Raw genomic sequence first — 25,382 nt, 5'->3', positions numbered from 1 at the left:
TTTCTTATCCCCAAAAACCGCCCGATACGACATTTTGTGTAGATAGCAGCATTACCAACCAAGAAATAATTTTTTTTTGCTTTTTTTTGTTTTCACTTTGACGCCCTGTATTTCGAAAACCGTCCACTTTTGGACTAAGGTAAATTCAGTTAAATCGTCATGTTTTGACCTCTGAAATCTATGGTAGAATTTTGTACAGACCTTTTAGAGACACCCTGTATATTGAAGGTGACGGAAAACTTGTACGGCACGTGTGGTAATCAGAAGCGTCTAATTGGCTTTACCGCATCGCTTAGCTACAGAAGCAAAAGGCCGTCTTCGTTTTTCAAAATTTCTAATAACACAAATAGGCACTTGGAGTTTCAACAGAAAAATCTCGCCAAAAGAAAAAAAAGTTCAGTGGATTGCCGCCAGCCTGCACAGGGCGATCCGTGAAGAATGCGCCAAAAGGGAATTTCATAATCTAGACACTAAGACAATAAGATTTAAACCAACTTGCTTTACGAAAATGTTATTCGTTTAGGATGTACAAGGGGTTAAAGTTGATTTTTATATTTGAATTTCTTTAAATAAATCGAGCAGTTTAGGAGATATCTTGTCCAAATTTTGAATTTTTTTAAGGGCGCTAAAAAGAATTTTTCATGAGATTTGAGCTTCGAGGAAGGGGGCGTTAGCTGCATCCTACAGGGCGCACATTGATGTGCCCACTTTTTTTTTTTTTTTTAATGCAATAATTGCGATTTTAAGCTATATTATTGACAGATCTGTCATTTTTAAGGATAAACGGTACAACACGTTTATTTGCTAGTCCGGGCCATTTTCGAAGTATGACGAATTTAAATGTCCACAATGCGCCTTTGTAAGTATCTGATATTAAGTAAAAATACATTTATTGATAACAATTATTAATTTATTGGAACAGTATTTTTTATTTCAGCAAGTGCGCAAAGTGCCCGTCGTTTACTTCATTGCATTTTCGTACTCCTTTTATTAAGTGTTGTCTCACTCTAAATAAATAGCCCTCATTATTCTTAATTACTGCGACGACATCCTGGATGCGTTGAAATAATTGATCGCCCGTATTCATCTCTGTACCATCGTAGACTAAGGATTTCACGTATCCTCATAACGAGAAATCAATTGGGTCGAGGTCGGGGCCACGAGCTGGCCAGGGCACGTCCTCGACCAAATCATCCATTAGGAAATTACTTATTCAAAAAATTACGAAACACAATGGGCAAAATGGAAGAACGTCGTCGTGCATAAAGATGATAGTTTGATGATACGTGGTAAAATAAATTCCCTAATTCAGTTTTTAAAAATTCTAAATGTGGTTCTGCATCATGCCTTGCAGGTAATTTGACAGGTCCAATTATGAAATCGTCCAAAATTCCACACCACACATTAATGGAAAATTCACGTTGAAAGTGATGCTCTTTTATTACTCTTAGATTCTCAGAGTCCCAGTAATGGCTGTTTGTCCAGTTGAAAGGACAATGTATTTTAAAAGTTGCTTCATCGGTGAATAAGGCTGAATTAATAAAAGTTGGATTGGCGATTTCGGTGATCAATAATTGTTTAACAAAATTGAAGTGTTGCTGATAGATCGTGTTCCAGTAAACTCTGTACAGTAGTAACGTGACACGGATGTAGCTTCTCTCGTTTTAAAATTAGAAAACTGTTCTTTCTTTTATTTCAGTAGCTCTTATCAACTAGCTAATGCTTTTTTCGGAATTTTCTGTAACACGAACAAACACTTCCTGTTCTAGGTCAATAGCAATTATTTTAACGGGTCCATGTTGACTTTTAGAGCGAAATGATGCAGTTTCTCCTAACTTGGTAGACAGTCGTTGAAAAATATTACGATCCGGCTATTACAACTTCCTTCAGCGTAAACTAGTCTGTTTTAATTGGTAAATTTACTTACTGTAGTATACAGGGTGTAAAAGGTCTGTACAAAATCCTACCACATATTCCTGAGGTGAGAACATGATGATTTAATCTAATTTGTCTAATCCAAAACTGGACGGTTTTCGAAATACAGGGTGTCAAAGCTAAGATTAAAAAATCGAAAAAAAAAATTACTTCGTTGATGATGCTGCTTTCTACACAAAATGTCGTATCGTTGGGTTTTTAGAGGTAAGAAATCAGAATCCGTTTAAATTTTCGATGCACAATGTAAAGAGCGTTGTCAGCGCTCGTTGAACCCTCTTTAAAAGGGCATAAATTTTTTATCACCCGGTATAAAATTTATTTATGACTAAATTTGTGTTTTCCTGCGTGTTTTAGGAAAAAAGTCTCTTGGCAGAAGTCTCTACACACACTCTTTCTTAAGATATTTGCTTTTTAAAGTTTGCCGCATCTTTAGTGCAGTAACTATTCGTACAGTTGAATACCTCGTAAACTATTCGAAAATACAACTTTAACTAATAAATCGTGCACTTCATAAGTAATTGTATTTTTTTTAACTGTCCGCTTTTATTAATTGTCCGCAGCGATCGTCACACAGATGGATCGGTAGAGGAAATGATGCTCCGGTAATCTGGCCACCACGCTCCCCTGATTTAACTCCACTTGATTATTTTTTACGAGGGACTCTCAAGCTCATGGAATACTCAAAGCTCGTAAATAGCGAAGAGGATTTGTGGAGACGAATTCAAAATTCAGTGGATATTTTAGGAAATAACGAACGTCTATTTTAACTTTTTATGTCGAATTAATCTTTGCAGGGATGCTAACGGAGATCACTTCGAACGTTTAATAAAAGCGAACAATAAAAAATAATACAATTACTTATGAGGTGCACGATTTATGATTAGTTAAAATTGAATTTTCAAATACATAGTTTACGAGGTATTCAACTGTACGAATAGTTACTGCGCTAGAGATGCGGCAAACTTTAAAATTCAAATATTTCAAGAAAGAGTGCTTGTAAAAACTTGTACCAAGAGACCTTTTCTTCCTAAAACACGTAGGAAAATACAAATTTAGTCATAAATAAATTTTATACCGGGTGATAAAAAATTTATGCCCGTTTAAAGAGGATTCAGCGAGCGCTGACAGCGCCCTCTACATTATGCATCGAAAATACAAACGGATTCCGATTTCTCACCCCTAGAAACCACAGATACGTCATTTTGTGTAGATAGCAGTATTACCAACGAACTAATAATTTTTTTTTATCTTAACTTTCACACCCTGATTTTCGAAAACGGTCCAATTTTGGATTAGATAAATTAGGTTAAATCATCATGTTCTCACCCTAGGAATATGCGGTGGCATTTTGTATAGACCTTTTACAGACACCTTGTGTTATTACAAATTGTAAATAGTAGTTAAATAGAAACAAAAAAAATCGTAATTATAAAAATAATTATGCCTCGAAATTTTGAAAAAATAGCATTTAAGTATTAATATAAATTAAATAAGAACAGCTTGCTACATGCAGTTGATTTTAAGTTGATTCACAACATCACTTCTTTCCAATTGTTCTTAACAACTCCGGAACGCCAACTTACGAGTGTATTAATAAAAGAACATTTTTTTATCATTTAAATTCGCTATACTTCGAAAATGGCCTGGATTAGCAAAATAACTGAGGTATACCTTTAACCTTTACAAATGATAGATCCATCAACAATACTGCTTAAAATCGCAATTATTGCATTTGGCAAAAATGGGGGCGTAAATATGCACCCTATAGGCAGCAACTAGCGCCCTCTTTTTCGAAATTCAAATCTCATAAAATATTTTTTTTAGCGGTCTTAAAAAAATTTTAATACAAAACTACTCGATTTATTTTTAAAAAAATCAAATATAAAAATGAACTTTGACCCCTTGAATATCCCAAGCGAATAGCACTTTCATAAACCAAGTTGGGTTGAATCCTATTATTTTAATGTCTAGATTACAAGACGCTTTGTTGGCGCATCCTTCCTGGAACACCCTGCATGTTGCAGAAAAATGAACTACGTCACTGAGAATAACGTATACAGGATGGTGCTTCAAAACGCACAAATTAAAAAAACCTCGTACCAACGAAACCAATGTGGTTGTCCACATTGTTGTCCTCTTCGACATACATCTCATAAAAATCGGACATTACATTGCGAAAATAGTTTCTCTCTTACTTCGGTGGTAACTGCAAGATTACTTCAGATCACATCGAAAAATATGATCTTTAGCTTCTACTTATCATCGAGTGGGTACTAACCTGTAGGTTAAGCAACAGGACTCGCCACTCTTAATATTCCTCGCTGCCCTCAAAACTATGGTGGATCCATAAAACGAGGCAGTGATATTTCCATAACAGTGGTGGTTTAACAGACTGGAAAAAGCATAAATGGCGTCAGCAACTTCATGGAATTCAGTATCCAAAGAGTTCTTCTTAGTTTTCTCAACCGTCAGTTTATTCAAGGTGGTGTTGAAATAATGATGGAACAGAAGCTCTTTGAGACGTTCCCCGGATATCTCCTGCTTGGAGAAGAAGTCCGAGTATTTGGTGAGAAAGTGGTGAATTATGCATGCTTCATTTGCTGCTTCAAAGAGATCACGCACAGCTCGTTTTTCTTTGTTGGCTTGGAGTTCTTGGATTTCTTCGTATCTGAGATAGAAATTGTTAAAAAATTGAGAAAAAAAAGCGATGGATCAGTTTCGGGGCAGAAATGTATTAATAGTATAATAGTATATAGTATTATAATATAATGTAGTAAAAAACATAAAATTAGCATAATATACCACGTGACAAAGAAAGGTAAACACCCATTGAAGATCATTTTTTGCATGTTGACTTATCTTAAAAAAAGAAAGAAATGATCAAAATTTCAAGTTTATCTGTTAATTTTTTTTTTAATTTCCACGGGTCGTTCCTTAAAAAAATAAAATTTTATTTAAACATTTTTGTTCACATTTGTATCACAACTTTTGTGAAGTGTGTTGCAATCGGTCATAATTTTTACTCATTATGCCTAGAGTGGGTAGAATTGAACAGATCCGTCAGCTTAGTGACTTCAAGAGGGGTCGGATTGTTGGGTTGCGCGAAGCAGGTCTGTCGGTGAGAGAAGTGTCTAGAAGAACTAACAGATCCTTAGGAACCATGGTGCGGTGTTACCAGGCGTGGACTTAGGAAGGCCGTGGGCACAGAGCCAGAGGCACTGGGCGACTCAGAGGAACCACAGAGCGCAAAGATCGTCGATTGCGACTTTTGGCTCTTAGAGACCGATTTAGCAGCAGTCGAGCTATTGCAAATCAGTGGTTTGAAGAACATGGGAATAGGGTCAGTATGTGTACAGTATATCGCCGAATACGAAGTTTTGACCTTTTGTCCTATCGTTCGCATTGGGTGCTGCCTCTCACTCGCGAACATCGATCTAACCGCTTACAATGGTGTAGAGAGAGGATTCAGTGGGACCAAGAATGGATTCAGGTGATCTTTAGTGATGAATCCCGCTTCTGTCTGGGGATGAACGACGGTCGGGCAAGGGTGAGAAGGCGACGTGGTGAAAGGCGAGATCTACAATTTGACAGAGAGCGTCATGTCCACCGTACTGTAGGCGTTATGGTATGGGGTGCTATCGCATATGGTAGCGGGTCACCCCTAGTTTTCATTAGAGGCAAAATGACTGCCCAACGCTATATCCAAGAAGTGTTGGAGCCATATGTGATTCTATATATTCGAACTATCCCGAACGCTATTTTCCAGCAAGACAATGCTAGACCTCATGTTGCTAGGCAAACAATAACGTTCGCGGATCAACATCAAATCAACCGTTTACCCTGGCCACCTCGATCGCCGGATCTGTCTCCTATTGAACATGCCTGGGATATGATTGATCGCAGACTGTTGAATTTCACAGACTTTAGCAGCCCTTACTCATGAAGTTCAGATTGCCTGGAATGAGATACTTCAAGAAGACATTGACAATCTTATTAGATCCAAGCTCAGGCATATCAATGAGTGTATAAGGAACCGTGGATGCTCAACACACTATTGAAAAAAAAATTGAGTTCTTCCTCTGATCTTGCTGAAAATGTGATCATTGAATAAGTATGTGGTACTGAACACGTACAAAAAAAAATTATTTTTAATGGGTGTTTACCTTTCTTTGTCACGCAGTATACAAAGTTTCCAATTTAAGTCAGTTTATGTCGACAATTAATGCGTCGAAATTGAAGTGACGCACTTATGCAATTGAAATTTTGTGAAATTCACATGACAATTCTTAAATTCTACTATGGTTTTTGAAAATTCCAATAATTCATCAAAAATATAAATAATGACAATTTCTAAATTGCAAGTGATATTTCTAAAATTGTTGTTGTTCAAGCAACGATTTGTTGACTAAATTTGGAAAAGGTGTCAACAATTTGTGTTCTGAGGGTCGCATTAATAGATTCATGAATTTAATCGTTTCAAAAATTTTCGAAAAGCACCGAAATTTTGGAAAAAGGGTTTCATTCTTTCTTTAACTTATTTGTCGAGGTAATTTGACATGATTGACATGTCATGAGTGCCCTTTTGCGTTTTCACAAGCAAAAGGGATCACATTTGAAATGAGACGTCTTGGTTTTCGGCCACGATGATCAACTTTGTTTTTCTTATGGGTACAATCTTATGAATATTCACATTCTGAAATCATTTTTGTTTCTTCATTATGGTAATTCATCACTTGTTACGGTTCAATCTTGCAGTTTGGTGAAAATATAAAAAATCCTTATTTGCAAATAGTGCCTGCGAAATAACGTCCAAATTTGGGTTTATAACAATAAACACATTTGTGACGGTTCGACCGAATTTGGCGGAACGCCACCTTCGGTGACTAAATTAGTATATAGGGTGGCCCATGTAAAGCTCTGATTGAAAATTGCTGAAAAACGGCACGAAAAAGTTTCAAATAAAAGTTGTCTAGTAAAGTGGGGGATATGTCATGAAGATAGTGACTTTTAACTAAAACGTCATTTTAAGCTCATTTCAAGGGCAACTTTTTTTTCAAACGACAACCCCGTATTTTTTACAGATTTTTGTATCCCTTCAGAAAATAAATATTCTTTATTTAAACAATGTTTAAAAAATGTTTTGCTGCAGAGTTCTCCTTGATATTTGTCCAATTTTCTAGATTGACGGAATGATTGCATTTTTTTTTCTGAAAATGTTTTGCAATGTATGTTCTGTTTAAACCTCACAACAATCCTAACTAATCAAGAAAATATATTTTTTAATTTGCTCTTGTTAGAGTCTACCTTGTGACAAGGTGTGCAGGAAATCGATACTCTTTCTTCAACAATCAATCTAATTGTTTTGTGTGTAATTATTTTAAAATTATGCTTTTCATCTGAAAATTCAATGATTCAAACGAATCACTGCACTTTGAATGAAACATTAGAAATGGTTTTAATTTATGTAGAGACTGGAGGAAACGTTAGTCGGGCAGAAGTACTTTATGCTGAAAGATTTCCGGATGAAACAGTTTCCCGTTGGACGACATTCAACAGGATCATGAAAAATTTCAAAGAAACGAAGAGTTGGAAACGGAAAAGCGCAATCGACCCCGGAGAGCAACACATGAAGGCAATCAAATAGCAGTTCTTGCAGCTGTTGCCCTTGATCCCCATGTAAGTTGTCGTCAAATCGTTTCTGGCTCAGGAATGTCAAAGACAAGTGTTCAAAGAATTTCGAAGGTGAATAAATACCATCTTTACCGCATTTCTTTACATCAGAAACTCCAAGGAACTGATGTTCATAACCGAGTCAATTTTTGTAATTGGGCAAGGCAGCAATTAAATCAAAATGCAAATTTGTTTTCCAACGTTTTGTTTTCGGACAGATCCACATTCACAAACCATGATGCAGTGAATCACCATAATTTGCATTTTTAGAGTGCTGTAAAGCCACACGGGCTTAGAGAAGTTGAACATCAAAGGCCATGGTCGGTGACTGTATGGTGCGGTATTACTGGGAAATACTTAATTGGACCTTTTTTCATTGAGGGAAATTTGAATGGAGAAATATACCGGAATTTCTTGCGTAGTAATCTTCCGGAATTGTTAGAAAACGTTCAACTTGCGATTAGACGGGTGATGCGATATCAGCACGACAGCTGTCCGGTTCTTCTTTTTAGAATGTCTCGATAGATTTTGGATAAAATGTATTCAGATCGATGGATTGGAGGGGACGGTACAGTGAACTGGCCTCCTAGTTTGCCTGATCTGACTCCATTAGATTTTTTCCTCTGGGGGTTTTTTAAAGGACAAAGCTTACGCGGAAGTACCAGCAACTGCAGACGACGTGAAAAGGAGAATTGACAATGCGTGTCAATTGATAAACGGGGCGAATGTTGCGCAGAGCAAACGATCCTTATCGAACAAGAGCTGAGACGTGTTTGGAGCAGGAAGGACATTCTTTTGAACAATTCTATAAGTTTGTCGAATCAGGATTTAAAATTAATTTTCCAAATTAAAAAAAAATATACATTTTTTTCTTGGTAAACGACTGGTATGACAACTTCTTAATAACGCACTAGATCGCTCATTTCCAACTATTACCGACGCGGAATTCGCCGAAGTACATGCACTCACGAAAGACACAGCACCGGGAAAAGACGATATAAAAAGCAGAGTGCTACCGAACTTAACACCGCAAGCTTACGAACTCATAATAAACCAACTTAACCATTGGATTAAAACTAACACAATACCAAAAATCTGGAATACAGGCATAATTATACCCATTCTAAAAAACGGTCTGGATAGCACACAAACAACACATTATCCACGTATTGCATTACTTCTGGTGCTGAGCTAAATTTTTGGACACATTATAACAAATAGACTTCAAAAATTGATTTGACACCATATACCGTCGTACCAATTTGGATTCAAATCAAAACACTCGACCATACACCTACTCTTCATCTTGACTAACAATATTCAAACAACCCATCTTAACGACAAAAATCTGGATGTTCGTTCATGGACATTAACAATGCATTTGATAGCATCTGAGACAAAAGTCTGCTTGACAAACTAGACAAGCTCGAAACAGACTAATAGAAGTCCGAGTAAACAACGCCCTATCCTTTCCGTTTTGTCCCGAGCAAGGTCTTGCTCAGGGTTCACCACTCCCACCTTTTCTTTATAATATATATTGTCATCATCTATACAATTACAGCCAGCGGGACAAAAACCACATCGACAGAACAGCATACATATTACAATACACGGACAATACTGCAATTATTACATACGACAGAACGACCGCAAAAGCTGTTGAAAAGCTCTAACGGACATTACAATGGTTTGGTTTTACACATGGCGATTAATACCAAATGCCACTAAGAACTAATTTCTACCACCAAATCGTTAAATAAATGACAACTCTCCCTTGATAATGATGGACGGTTATGGGACGGAACCAAGACACCATATGAAGTACTTAGGAATAACAAAAGACAAGAAGGTGAAATTTACTAAGCACGTTCAAAATATAAGAATAGAAGCTATTAAAAGAACAAAACGCTTCAGGGCCCTCACACACAAGAACCATGTCACAAGCATTAAAACGGCAACAACCATTTACAACTTTATCTTTAGACCATTGTTGGATTACGGACACATTCTCAGAGCAAATGCTACGAGCAACACGGAAAACACTTACAGATCACAGGACAAATCGCACTCAGACTAATTACAAAGATAAGACATCCTGAAAATCTCACACACAACCCATCGATCGAATTCCTCTACGAAGGGACAGAAATGATACAGATTACAGAAAAATTGCGACTCTTACAGGCAAAGTGAGTATTCTGAACCCACTTTGCCTAATAAAACCCAATGGACAGTATCGCTAGCGTGTCCCTACTTCTACGCTTCTGGAGTAATTAAATTAAGATCTCAGGCTTAAGACAACATTGTTACTTTATCAGATATTGCTTCATCACTGTTACTCTCAAGCATATAGGTTCAAGGCACGATAAGTATGTGAGCCATAATAATTGGAAAACACACGGGCAGAAAGACCGAAGGGTCGATAGCCCGTTTCTAGTAAATAAAGATTATTATATAAAATATACATACATACATATATATACAGGGTGTTTCCTAAGTACGGTACATAATTTTGGGAGAGTATTCTAGAGCTAAAATAAAGGTAATTTTGTTATATAAACTGTATCCCAAAAATGCTTCGTTGCGGAAATACAGGGTGTGCAAATTTCTTTAAAAAATTACAATTTTTTAAATATTTCCGAAACTACTTGAGATATTTTAATGAAATTTTAATAAAACAGGCAAGTAGACAACAAAAAAATTCATATCTTCATGCAAATATTTTTTCTTTTAAGAATAATAAAAAAGGATGAAAAAATTAAGCAACAATGTTTTTTATTTATTTACTCGAAAACGGTGAATCCTACGAAAAAAAGTCCTGAGCCCTTTTTTCTTCCAAATCTAACATTTAATTAAGAAAGGAACAAGATATTGAAAAAGAACAGTGACGTACCACATTTTTCTTTTAAAATATCCAGCAATTATCCTGGCCGCACGCCGCTGGTTACACAACAGCCATTGTTTTCAGCGTAAAATACGCCCCGTTGCGAACTCTTAAACCCTGCAAAATTTCATTAAAATGTCTCGAGTAGTTTCGGAAATATTAAAAAAGTTGTAATTTTTTAATGAAATTTTCACACCCTGTATTTCCGCAACGAAGCATTTTTGGGATATAGTCTATATAACAAAATCACCTTTATTTTAGCTGTAGAATACGCTCCCGAAGTTAGGTACCGTACTTAGGAAACAACCTGTATGTATACAGGGTGTCTCTAAATTGTGGTGCCAAATTGATATGGAAGGTAGATTATATCATTTTATGCCAGAAATTCTATATAAATGTGTGTCCAAAAATGCTTAATAAAAAAGATACAGGACGTTTCATGATAGTTTGGAAAAACATATTTCTATTATTTTCTTCCAAAGGGCTTTTGTGATTTTATTGAAAGTTGGTACACAAGATGTGGCCGACGGGTGCAACAATTATTGATGAGTACATTATTTTTAGTTGCTATGGTAACCAAATAACAGGAGTGGCCTAGAAATTTTTTCGATAAATTATTTTGTGCGTGGACAAAATGCATATTTGGTCAGTTTTTCTTAGAGTTTGTTTAAAAATACCCAAAAAAGGTACTCCGGTTTAAAACCGATAACGTACTCTGTTTTCGAGAAAAATGATTAAGTATGAGACACCGCAAATTGCTTATTTTATTTATTATTTTCTGTTATACACTGTATATATATACAGGGTTCGCCATTACTCCGGCCTCGGTTCCTGGTGTCTTTGTATAAATATCAATATGAAATGTTTAGTACAGTACTCATTTATATTGGAAAGCTGCATGATTTATTAATATTTTTGTTTATACAGAGTGTTCCGTTTTCGCTGGGCAGCATATAGTTATAATTTTTTAAATTTGCAACCCATAATTTTTCTTATGCCATTTAATGAAGCCTTAATTTAGAAGGAAAATACATGAAACATTTCTTAAATTGGTTCCGGCGTTGCCATATTAGAAGGTAGTGACAGGTAATATGACAACTAAATAAAATAAGTAATTTATGCTTTTGTTAAATAGAAGCAAAGCTTACTAGAATAAATTTGTTAGATTATGATAATGCCTGTTGCAATTTGATTGAAATTTTGTAAATATCTCCATAACTGTAAATGCTAGATGAAAAGATGTTATTGCAAATTAATAGAGAATTAAAAACTACATTAGAAGAACTTGGAAAAAATCATGGGTACTATTTAAAAAAAATGAGTTTCAGCAAGTTGTAAAATTTGAAAATTAGTGCTCTTATACAAAAAAAGTATGGTGCATTAAAAAAATGTTTTAAAGTTTTTAAGTACTTCTGACTTTGATTTACTACTTTACAAAAACAAATTTCAAAATTTCAAAAAACACCAGTTTTGTGATAATTTTTTTCTGACGCTGCATTTTTAAAGAAATTTCTCTAATATGGCAACGCCGCAACCAATTTAAAAAATGTTTAATGTATTTTCCTCCTAAATTAAGGTTTCATCAAATGACGTAAAAAAAATTATGGGTTTCTATTTAAAAAATTGTATCTTTATGCTGCCCAGCGAAAACGGAACACTCTGTATAAACAAAAATATTATTAAATTATGCAGCTTTCCAATATAAATAAGTACCGTAATAAACATTCCATATTGATATTTATACAAAGACACCAGGAACCGAGGCCGAAGTAATGGCGAACCCTGTATATATACAGGGTGTCCCGAAATTAAAGCACCATATTTAAACAACGTAAATTAGGTCAAAAAATAACACCAAAACTTTAAATAAAACAATGTCGGAAAATGCTTCCTTAATGAGGTATGCCTCTTTAAAGACGTAACTCTGATGATGGTAATTTTGAAATATTTCCAAAACGGTGCAAGATAACTTTATGAAATTTGGTACGATTTTATACCTTATAAGCCTCAATTGACTGATGTGGCTGAATGGAAATTATTTCGTCAGAGGCGTGCTGCACGGGTAGTGTCGGGGTTAAAAAATGCTAGATTTTTTTTATGTGCCCCATTTTTTAGTTGCTGATGCAAAATTATGAAACCATATACGCTTCCAGAAAAAAAAGACACTCTTGGTTCACGATGCTAGGACGCTTCGTTTTCGAATAAAATGAATTTAAACATTACAATGCATGACAAATACAAATGATTTACTTTCTGTGAAAACTTAATAGTAGGCTACGAAATATTAAACAATGTTGACTGTCAATTTGATGTTTATATTTATTCTGTTGGGGAGTTTCTTTGTGTCATTATTAAGCTGTTAGTGAAAAATGGAGAAATTTTCAAGTAGGGAGCTTGCCGATATTCATTTTATTTATGGGTTCTGTAATGGTAATTCGCGAGCCGCCGTAGAAGAGTACAGAAGGAGGTACCCGAGAAGAAGAATACCTTTTCGATCTGTTTTTAGTCGAGTACATAGAAATTTAATCGAATGTGGTTCTTTTCAACGTTCTCGAGGCCAAGGAAGACCTACAGTAGATTACGATTTCGAGGATGTGCTTAATCGAATAGAAGAAAATCCTCAAATTTCTCTAAGAACGCTTGAAAACATTACAAACATACCAAAATCGATCGTAAATACAGTCGTTAAAATAACAACAGATAAACAGTTATTTCGAATATTAATTTTTAGATAGGAAGAATGACTCGGATGCAGGGATTGCATCCCTTTCACTATAAAAGGGTTCAAGACTTACGAGAGGAAGATTTTACAGTTAGGATGAATTTTTGCCAGTGGGTTTTGAATCACCAAAATGTTTTACATAATATCTTGTGGTCTGATGAGGCTAGTTTTACGAGAGACAAAGCATTTAACATCCATAACACACATTATTGGGAGTATGAAAATCCAAAAGTCGTAAGGAGAACACATTTTCAGCATAGGTTTTCTGTCAACATTTGGGCAGGTATCATAGGAAATAGATTAATAGGACCAGTTGTATTTCCAAACCGGTTAACAGCACAACACTATTTACATTTTCTTCAAAATGAGCTGGCAGGCCTATTAGAAGATATACCATTGCATACCCGATTGCAAATGTATTATCAACAAGATGGGGCACCAGCTCACTTTGGAAATAACGTGAAAAATTGGCTTGATGAAAAGTTTCCAGGCAGGTGGATAGGAAGAGGTAGTCCAATAACCTGGCCCCCTCGATCACCTGACCTTAATCCCCTGGATTATTTTTTTTGGGGCTTTATGTGTAGCATAATCTATGCCACAGAAATAAACACGAGGGAAGAACTGTTGGATAGAATCAACTTAGCTGCTAATCAAATAAAAGAAAATACGTTTCAAATTTCCCGTGCCTCCCAGAGCATAAAAAAACGATCTAGACTGTGTATCCAACAAAACGGAAACTTATTTGAAAACTTACTTTGAAAGTGCGTCATTTAAATTTCTTGTTCGTTTTTTATTATTGTTTAATCGTTTTGATGTGTTTAATAAAATATCGCTTTAAGCATCATTTGTATTTGTCATGCATTGTAATGTTTAAATTCATTTTATTCGAAAACGAAGCGTCCTAGCATCGTGAACCAAGAGTGTCTTTTTTTTCTGGAAGCGTATATGGTTTCATAATTTTGCATCAGCAACTAAAAAATGGGGCACATAAAAAAAATCTAGCATTTTTTAACCCCGACACTACCCGTGCAGCACGCCTCTGACGAAATAATTTCCATTCAGCCACATCAGTCAATTGAGGCTTATAAGGTATAAAATCGTACCAAATTTCATAAAGTTATCTTGCACCGTTTTGGAAATATTTCAAAATTACCATCATCAGAGTTACGTCTTTAAAGAGGCATACCTCATTAAGGAAGCATTTTCCGACATTGTTTTATTTAAAGTTTTGGTGTTATTTTTTGACCTAATTTACGTTGTTTAAATATGGTGCTTTAATTTCGGGACACCCTGTATATATATATATATATATATATATATACATATATATATACATAAGGTGCCCCGTAAGCCTTCGACTGTATTTCACCTGATGGAAGGCCCATCCTTGAGAAGGCAGAAAATGAAAAAATAGCCTAAATGAAAATATCACAGGTTTCGAGATATTTACACTTTTTATAAAACCGACAAACACTAACATCAGTTGATATTTCGTACTATCAGTTACATCACTCCAAGTAGAGAAGCAAAATTTCGGCATTAGCTTCGTCAATGGTCATTGTTCAAAAGCACATCAATAGATTTTATATGTATGCTACGGACTTCTAAAAAACTTTTTTTTAAATAAAAAATTTGATTTAAATTTAAAAAAAATTAAAACTTTTTTAATTAAAAAAGTTTTAAGCTGAACATGCAACGCAAAACTTTTGTAGAAAAAAAGTTGCCCTTGAAATAACCTTGAAATGACGTTTTGGCTAAAAGTCACTATCTTCATGTCCACTTCTTTACCGGATAACTTTTATTTGAAACTTTTTTTCACATAACGCACCATTTCTGAGTAGTCTTCAATTACAAACTTATATGGGACACCCCGTATATGTATTAAGGAAATGCCTTTTTCACGTAATGGAAAACAACTTGTGCTAGAAATTTATTACAGGGTGCCCGGAAATGAGGCGACCAAAACTTAGCGAAACGATTTTATATTAAAAATTAGTGTAACAAGTTCCTATAACACTTTTGCACAAACTCAAAAATAACGGATCTATAAGTCATTCAAATTAGATTTTAAAAGTTATTTATTTGAAATAACGTTTTTGTTCGGTCTTCGATTATTTTCAAAATTTAGAACAATCAGTACTTATGGTCTTTGCGTTATTGGTCAAAAATTGACATTTATCCCTTAACGCTAGGGGGCGAACTCACCCTTGTCATCCGCTTAATAGCCGTTAATTCTTTAGGTTTTTCCTTTTTTTTTATTCCGTTTCAAAAAATAAAAGAGCGCGCAAAATTACGTAAAAAAAGTTGACTTATTTTATCTCTCTAAATAAAACATTTTCGAGAAAATCCACTTTTAAAATTGTCTTTAACGGTGTGAATGCGTTAAATTATTTTCAACGTTTTAACGGAGCGTGCCGTGGAAACAAGTGCTATAGTTTCCATAGCAACAACGACAAATGAACAAACAATTTTGACAGATTGTAAGGTGCCAAAAATCAGTGTTAAAGCTTTGCCGATAATAATTATTTGAATTCAAAAAGAGTATAATGAATAACGTTAATTATTCCAACGTTGAATTACGTGATATGCGTTATTGTGATGGTGTAGCCGGAGACAATTCATCTGCGGCAAGACGTGGGCACGCTGAAACATATCTACATAGGAGGATTCCATGACCGCGACCATTTGACGTCATTCATTTTAGGCTTGGGCAATGTGGATCATTTAAGATGAAAGTTTTTGAGGTAGTGTTGGATTCCCATCCACATCGCCATGTTATTTATGGTTGAGTCTGTTACATGTTAAACGTCGAAAAGTCAAATTCGTAAATTACTGGACGCAAAGGGCAGTTCTGGGTTCATTAGAAGAAACGTAAAACAGATCCACCATATGTTTCATCTAGGGTATTGTGAATGTTCTCCGCTTATAGACTGATATCAGCAATTTTACCATTCGCAGAACTCGCGAGTTGACATATTAATGGCAAAAACCCATTAAGGTACATGCTGGGATCACTTCCACCCTGAAAACCCTGACCCATGGGAAAGTATCCAACCAGGTCAACGAAGGGTGATCCAAACTTTACGAGATCGGAAACCCAGAAGACGAAGTCAATTCGGTTTACCAAAAACACACGACGAGTCTCCTCAACCCATAACCATTTTTGTACGATTCGGCCTTTGGAAACTAATAGAGAGATTTGTTGAGGTTACGTGGTAGTGTTGCTCTCGCCCATCGTCCTGCTTTTTCGTGGTGGTATCCACGTATAGAATAATACCTGGAGTCAGAGGTTTCTTCCCTGGGACTCCAACAGTAGTTCGTCGGAGACGCACCACGAACACCTTAAGTTGAAAATCGTATATTAAATTCCATTAAGAATGATCCAAACCCGAGTGTAAGATTAAATGGAAAATGTTCCAAAAACTACAATGCACTAAATGTTAAAGGAGCAACTCCTTCATGCGCTTAATTATCACAAGGTTTAGTCTAGAAGATCCCTTGGCTCGTGTGAGTATGTGTAATAGAATCTTTGGTCTCCATAATGGACACGGAAATTTTCTAGGAAGTTTGCTATTCATGGATGAAGCTAGAGTTGGACATGACGGCTTAATTAATCTACACAATGATCAACAATCGGCTTATGAAAATCCTTATGTGACTGTAGAACGTAATTTTCAAAATAAGTGATAACGTGCGTATCGTATTATACCAATCCACACTATTTATAAGTATTAAGTAGTCTCGTAAGACTACTTAATTGTGTCCTATTTTTTGCTATCCAAACTCAACAGTGAGACATACTTAGATTTCTTAAAAAATCAATTTCCCATTCTTTAGAAGCATGCACCCCTTCAAGTAAGAAACTCAAAGTGGTTATTACAAGAGGACCTCCTCCTCATTGTAGCATAGCTGTTAGGATATTCCTGAGTGAACCATTTCCTGAAAGACGGATAGGCCGGGGTGGATTCGTAGCCTGGACTCCCAGATCTCCTGACTTAAATCTCATGGATTTTTTTTGCGGTATGCAAAATCGTTGGTATGTTGCACGCCAGTACACAACCCCGTCGAATTGAGGGGGAGCATTATTGACAAGTGTGAAGAAATTAACAAAAGGATGGAATATTATTATGGGTTCGTCGTAATTTCTTGAGAAGACTTAATTCGCGCATTGCGCAGGATGGACAACACTATGGAAATTCGCTATGAAGATTATAAAACTATATTGCAAAATCTTACACTGCCTATTATCTAATCGGCCATAGAATAAATAGTAATTAATTCCCGAGTTTATTCTGCAATTGCTCTGTTAAAACGTTAAAAATAATTTAACGCACTCTCGCCGGGCAAAACAATTTTATAGGTGATTTTATCGAAAATTGCTATTGTAGAGAGAGGAAATAAGTAAACCTTTTTTACGTAATTTCGAGTGCTCCCTTATTTTTTGAAACAATACACAACAAAAAACTAAAAAGTTAAAGGTTATAAAGTAGATGACAAAAGTGAGCTCCACCCCTAAGCTTTAAGGGATAAACATCAACTTTTGACCAATAATATAACAGACTATAAGGGAGTAATTATTGTGGCAAATTCAAAAATAATCGGAGAACCAACTAAAAAGGTATTAAAAAAAAAACATTTTTGAAGCCTAATTTTAACGCCTTGTAGATGCGTTATTTTCAGGTTTGCGAAAAAGTGTTATAAAAACTTGTCGCACTCATTTTTGATGTAGAATCACCTTGTTAAGTGTTCGTCGTCTCCTTTCTGAACATCCTGTATTTGCACTTTCTAAGGATCTGCCTTACGGATTACATCGATAACAATATTTGCTTCAACCACTTGAATCTTCAGATCCAAGAAGATGGTGCACCGCCGCAGAACGTTATGAAAGCGATTGAATATTTACTTAAAATCTCGAGTATAAAATCGGGGTCACTTGAAAAATTTCTCAAAGCTTATACAAATTCAGGGGGGCAGTTTTCCACCCAAGGATGGTTTCTTTCCGAAATCTAAAACGATCTTCTACAATATTCACATGTTTCCATGAGCATTTTACAAAAAAGACACGACCTCGTTCCAAAATGCCTGAGATGCAATATCTTTTTTTTAATTTTATATCTTTATCTGTATATTCCAAATTCTACTATTGGTTTTGTTATCACTGTCGTTTTGCCCTTTCGTCAAAATGCCCATAAATCCTGTCGTTGTGGCACGAATTGTGATGGCTATAGAAGATGTCGTCCATCTTTTACAGCTGCCTAACAACTACTGGAAACTACAGAGGAAATTTATCTAGTGCGCAACGAGTACTTTAGCAGTATGAAGAGACTGAGCCGTTCATTCGAAGACTCGGAGGAGGACGAGGAAGGGCTACGACAGCTAGAGATGACTCGGCAGTTTATCTTCCAACTCTTTTACAAGTGGGAAATGTAAATGTAAATGAGTGCACTGTAAGACGCAACTTCATGCCGTTGGACTAACCTTTCAAACTAGAGCTAGAGGGCCTCTGCTCTCTCGTGAACACCAGATTGCCAGGTTGAATTTTGTGTGAAAACACTTGGCTTGGACACTACAGGCCTGGAATCCCATATTGTTTCCGATGAATCTCGATTTTGTCTTACGGACTCGGACAGATGGGTGAGAATGTGGCGACGACCAGGCGAGAGATGTGCCTCAGCGTGTATTGTTAAACGGCTCGAGGCTCAGTTATGGCACGGGGAGGAATTTCATTTGAGGCTCGTATGGAGTAAGTCCATCCAAGATGTGATCCTAAATACGTAGAGGTACCAGACAGAGGTTGCAGAAGACCATATTGTACCGTTCATTGTTATTCTCGGAGATAGCGCATCTTTTATGCATAATAATACACGGCCCACAATGTTCACGTACGGTTATCGCTTTTCCGGGCTGGTTCATATCACGCGATTTGTCTGGCCTGCTCGAAATCCGCATTTTAATCCAATAGAGCATGTATGGGGTGAGATAAAGAGACGCTTACACAAACATTTGTCGGCTTTTACGAATTCCAAAGGGCTTCGTGAAATGCTGGAGCAAGAATGGGATAATCTCTCGCAGAACGAGCGTTGTGGTAACGGACTAAACGATTGCGGAGCACCACCCCGAGTTCACGGTCTCAGAGACCCCGTGATCGTGCAAATGAAAGAAATCATCAACCCTTTTAACTGTAACAGAAGTTCACCGATCACCAACAACTTCGCGCAGGTTAACAACAAGAAGAAACCTTCCGAATGATAACTTTCTATGATAAACTAGCTGTTACTGCTAGTTAAACGTGTGTAGGAATCGCGAGTAAAACTCTTCGCGTACGAGTGAGCGTGCGAGTAACGTGCAAGGTATCGAGTTGACAGTCCAAAACCTACCAGAAAAAGAGTTCGGTTTTACATTTTACACTTCTTAAACACTAAAGTTAGGAATAAACGCACATGGGCGTGCCAAGCTAGGAGGTCATCATTGACACATCTGCTAGGTCTAGCCTCATAGCGTAACCAACTCAAATAACACGTTTGGGGTTCTATTAGAGGGTGGAACTCCTCGAAATTTTGGTCGGAACACAAGGGCGGCGGAAATGTTAATTAGCCGGGTATTTCTTAGCTTGGAAAAACGTCTAAAGAGCTGGTAATGTTCATAGGTGTGGCACAGGGGTTCCTAATACAGTGATACTAAGTGTATGCAGAACGCCATTAATTAGAATTAATAGATTAACCCGGTTCTCGGCTATTTAGTCCTCTACACGAGTCCTAAAAGTGAGATCCAAAAGCCTGGTTCGAAGCATGCTTCGCGCCTAGAAGCTGTAATCGTTGCTAGATGAAGAAGTACTCGGTACTGAAGTCCGCAAAGTGTTCCATCTTCGGGGTAAATGCATGTTTATTAATTTTATTATTTTTAATAAGTTTTGGAGCAAGAAAAAAGTATCGTTTCATTCGAGCAACCATGACCAAATCACCACATAACGTTAATAAATTATGTCCCAGGTCAAAGAAATTTTAATTATAAAGTATAAGCTAAAAATGGCATGCAAATTATAAAGGGATCCTAATTTTATACTCGAGACTCCTATCTCCTGGTAGTTATTTCAAACAATGAAGGCACACGTTGACGAGATCTTTCCCCATTAGATTATGATCTGGGGGAGTTACGAAAGACCTCTTTTATAAATTTGTACTTATCCATATTACGAGATTCAAAAAGAGCTCATTACAACTTTAAGGACCGAAATAATAAGGGAGGTATGAAGATCGAGGCTGAATTTAAGTAGACTCATAGAGCTGCCCTTAGAATTGAACGATGAACCCTTTGGGCACCTCTTACAATTTCCTTTAATTAACTGTTTGCAATTTGTTACTTCCAAGGCGCTATTTCAAGGAACAGGATTTTTTCATGCTTCCATCAAACTGCGAACTCGATACATTATCATGATCGGACAAAGAGTCGTATTCAAAAATTTGAAAATTCAAAATGTCGGATTTCACATATGAAATCACTACATTGCACAAGATGAAAAGTTGCAGTGATAAAATGTTCATTATTTTGAGTCACTTCGCCGAAGAAGTTAAAAAAAAAAAAAATTCAAAAATTTCAGTTTTTCGAATTCCCCCCAAAGTGACCAAGCGTTGACAGATTTGAAACCGACATATTCTTAAAGTGGAATTTGCCCATCTTTGTCCAAATTTAGACTTCTTTGTATTTTTATGGTTACCGAGATCCCCGCGATTGGAACCTGGTACAGGAATAGGAAAATATTATTTTACACTACTTTTTTACCAAACAAATTTTCCCCTCCTTACCTATCAGATTTATAGATAGTTCCATCAAATTGTTGCCCTTCAATCCCCGCATTACTCAGCTGCTTCAATCCCTTCAACACCGTCTTCACGCTCAATAGCTCATTGAAATCAAACTGACATAAATCGCACTCATTGTAATGGTACCACTCTTTAGCTGCGTCTCTACATTTTTCGCTGCAGTACAGAGCTGTTCTGCATCCAGGACAGGGTATCAAATTGTAGCAAACTTCTAAGCACTCGTGGCAGTGCAGGAACCTTTGAGATGGTTTCGTACCCACTGCAACCACGTATGGTTTTTCAATGGCTATTATTTCGCCTGCTTCAATATTGGTGGTGGCAACGATGTGTCGACCCCCATACGAGTCTCTTTGGATTTCCACCTGATTGCTTGCGCATGGTATTTTTGGATTCGGTTGGTTTAGTGTGGGTGTGTTTTCATGGTATTTCCTGGGTGGTTGGTTGTTTTGACTGGCTTCGGCCTTGAGCTTTTTCTCCAGCAATTTGGCTTCAAAATTTTTGGGGTAGTTGTTGTGCAAGGCTCGCTCTATATCCTGCAATATTTTTACAGCTGACCGTCAGGTAATGAACTTCAACTAATGTGAATCATGCTATGTTAGTCACCGAGGGACGATTTCAAAGATAAAATACTGAAACGCAGAAATGTTAATTGAATCGAGTTTGCCTTCTCGAATGTGCAAAGGTATTCTCTATGTTTTTACACGATTATTAGAAGAGATGCGAGAATGCCGTTTTCACGAATTCTCACTACTTCTTGGTGAAGGAAACGAAGGTATAATAGATTGGCGATGGCCATTTTGGCTTTTGCTATGCTGGGTAGCTGAGAGCGCTAGATTCGAATCTTTAGATTATCTAATTATTTTAAAATTTTATTTTAATTTATTTGATTTGCATTTTAATAATAGTGGCTATTACACAGGATGTTTCATAAAAACGATTTTTTTTTACATATATTTTCACAAAAGCGTTGTCAGACTAGTTCGAAAACTAGTTCAAATCATAGAGCTTTCAGTGCTGATTTCTAAAATCTACGATTCACTGATAAGGCTGATTTTTAATAGTTTTCGTGCAAACAGAGAATTCATATTTCATAATAATCGGTGTTTCCCAAGTGGATATACAGGGTGTTTGGTTTACCGATACACATCCGAAAGAGGGTGGTAGGTGAGATGATTGTGAACGCATTTGGCCATATACCGGGTGGTCCATTTAACCTGCCAAATCGGGATATCTCGAAAATTACGCATCAGATTGAAAAAAGTTTCAAATGAAAGTATTTTGTCTCGAATGGATCCACGATATAACACTAACCATCACTTCCCAACTCTTTCACTTGGGGTTGGGGCGGGGGTAACTTTGAAATCTCAAATGGCAACCCTAATTTTTTATTGCAGATTTGAATTTTACGATAAAAATTACTTGGAATTTGTCTGAAACTTTTTTTTCGATTCGCCACAGATGGCGCTGTAATCGGAAAAATTTGTTTTATTCCGATTCTGAAAGAAAGCATCGTGTCTTTCATATTTTTAATGGAAACTTGTTGGTTTTTTTGGGTACCTCCGATAGTTTAAAGAAATAAAACCGTGGTTTCAGCATGATGGTTGTTGCCCAGCTCATTGGGTTTTAATATCCCGAGAAATTTTACATCATAAATATCCAAATCGATCCATTGGACGAGGTGGACCTATTCATTGGCCAGCACGATCACCTGATTTTACCCCACTCGACTTTTTTTATGGGGTTATCTCAAAGAAAAAGCGTATTGAAGAGTACCCACAACGCCCGAAAACATGATGGAAAGAATTAGAGATGCTCGTGTTTCTGTCGTTCCCGAAGTGTTAGTGTCCACTCAACAAGCATTACAGATGCGCTTAAGAAAATGTATTGATGAAGGTGGTGGACATTTTGAACATTTGCTTCGTCATTAATTTAATGTTCGAACAGTTGTGTTTAATGGAATGAAAATTCAATGTGGATCTAAGTTTATTTAGAAATTTAATAATAAATAAAGTTTTTTTTGTCACAGACGGTTTTATTTCTTTAAACTATCGGAGGTACCCAAAAAAACCAACAAGTTTCCATTAAAAATATGAAAGACACGATGCTTTCTTTCAGAATCAGAATAAAACAAATTTTTCCGATTACAGCGCCATCTGTGGCGAATCGAAAAAAAAGTTTCAGACAAATTCCAAGTAATTTTTATCGTAAAATTCAAATCTGCAATAAAAAATTAGGGTTGCCATTTGAGATTTCAAAGTTACCCCCGCCCCAACCCCAAGTGAAAGAGTTGGGAAGTCATGGTTAGTGTTATATCGTGGATCCATTCGAGACCAAATACTTTCATTTGAAACTTTTTTCAATCTGTCGCGTAATTTTCGAGATATCCCGATTTATCAGGTTAAATGGACCACCCGGTATACTATTATACAAAGTGTCACGCATTTTCAGATATCGCCATTTTTCCGAATTTTACCAAATTCGCTGTTTACTTCCGTGTAAGTTACAATCAAAATTTAATAGAACATTTGTTGTGACTCTATCGATTTTCGCATAAACTTGAATATGTATTTTATTGATATCAAACATGTAGTAGAATCTGCATATGAAAAAAATTAAATTTTATGCCTTAAAATCCCAAAAATGAATTTCTCTAATATCAAACCTCTACTTTGTGAGTAAATAAAGAGAAAGATGCAAATGGAAGAGTCGTTCAAATATCTTTAAAAATTCCCTTGACCATCGCTCTTTCGAATGATGCTTTGAAAGGCGCAGACTTAATGCTCCACAAGGTATTCAATTAAAAAAGAAAAAAAATTGCAGAAAAGATGCAATGGGCAATTTAACAAATTGAATAAAAACTTAATAAGTAATTATTATTTATGTAAATTATACTATTTACTTGTAACTAATTATTACTCTCAAAATGGGAACCACCGTTTCTGCTCCAACACCGACATCTTCGTCTCATTTCTGTGGTGGTTGCTCCTAGCCTCATTTCAGCCTTCATTAATTTTGCTGCTTCATTAAATCTTTGAATGAGATGGTCTCGATCATGAATTTTCTCATTGTATACCAGTTCTTTCATTCCCAGATATGATGGTCAACTGGGGTGAGGTCTGGAGATCTGGCAGGCCATAATATCGGTCCATTTCGTCCTATCCATCTTTCAGGAAATCGATTATTTAAAAACTCTTTTATTGTTCTCTGATAATGGGCCGGGCGTCCATCGTTTCGAAATACGATTTTCAATGGTCAAAGAAGTTTTTAAAGATAATTGAACGACTCTTCCATTTGCATCTTTCTCTTTATTTACTTACAAACTCCAGGTTTAATATCGATAAAATACTTATTTAAGTTTATGCGAAAATCGATAGAGCCACAACAAATGTTCTATTAAATTTTTATTGTAATTTACACTGAAGCAAACGACGAATTTGGTAAAATTCGGAAAAATGGCGATATCTGGAAATGCGTGAAACTTTGTATAATAGTATATACGGTCAAATACGTTCGCAAACATCTTACCTACCACCCTCTTTCGGATGTGTATCAGTAAACCAAACACCCTGTATATATATTGAGGCGATGATTGTACGGCAAAAATATATTCATATCATCATAGGTTGGGCCTAAAATGAATGAGATATAATCCTCCATTGCCAAATATGGAACTCTTCAATTGAGGAAGTGCGATCCTCTTTAAAATTTGTTTTACTTGAAAACGGTACGTTTTTTGAAATCTACAAAGAACACTTTTTCAATGTAGAAAATAATGTTTTTTTCATTACCGCTTTCGAAATGCACAAAAAGTTGAGGACAGAAAAGTTAGGGGCAAAAACCAGCCATCTTTAACAAACGTATTGTTTCGATTATACCAATAAAAGTAATTGTGCAATAATAAACGTTCAGAAATCACCTTCCTGTAACGGCTCCACCTCCCTCGAGGTCGGTTTACCGACCTATATTTACCGTACAATCACGCTTTGAAGTATCTCTATCTAATTTTGAGACATGCTGTATACCTATCGCGAGAGTGCTGAAAAAAGCGAATAAACTAACAAATTTTATGGTACACTCCTGTTTCTAAAACGATTCATTCTATCAGTATATAGGGTGATTTTGGAGATTATCTCTCTTCTAGAACAGTTACCTTTCCAGGATTCAAGAAAGTGTAAACGAATTTCGATAGATTTTTCCACGGAAATCCAATAACGCAGTTATTTTTCTTCTATGACGTATGAGTTGCCAGAAATGAATTTAGTTGATGATTTTGTTAAGGATGCATTCTATACATTGTTTCTGGTAAGTATGAAAACTTGGATAATTGGACAAAAGTTGTGTAATCGAAACG

At 36.1% G+C, this 25,382-nt stretch overlaps 1 protein-coding gene across 2 annotated transcripts in view; it reads right to left on the bottom strand.

Annotated features, from left to right (window-relative positions):
• The window catches only part of LOC136348882 (SET and MYND domain-containing protein 4-like), a 37,522-nt gene that overhangs the window by 5,413 nt on the left and 6,727 nt on the right, over positions 1-25,382 (bottom strand). For both annotated transcript variants that reach the window (XM_066300060.1, XM_066300059.1), the window contains 2 exons: positions 21,014-21,564; positions 4,214-4,603 (listed from right to left, as the gene is read on the bottom strand). In XM_066300060.1, the coding sequence (XP_066156157.1) occupies positions 4,214-4,603; positions 21,014-21,564 (941 nt within the window). The remainder of the gene's footprint in view (positions 1-4,213; positions 4,604-21,013; positions 21,565-25,382) is intronic.

Source organism: Euwallacea fornicatus, chromosome 35 (assembly GCF_040115645.1).
Source record: "Euwallacea fornicatus isolate EFF26 chromosome 35, ASM4011564v1, whole genome shotgun sequence".
NCBI classification, from domain to species: Eukaryota; Metazoa; Arthropoda; class Insecta; order Coleoptera; family Curculionidae; genus Euwallacea; species Euwallacea fornicatus.
Note: the sequence above shows the minus strand (reverse complement) of the source record. Positions and strands in the feature narration are given on the sequence as shown.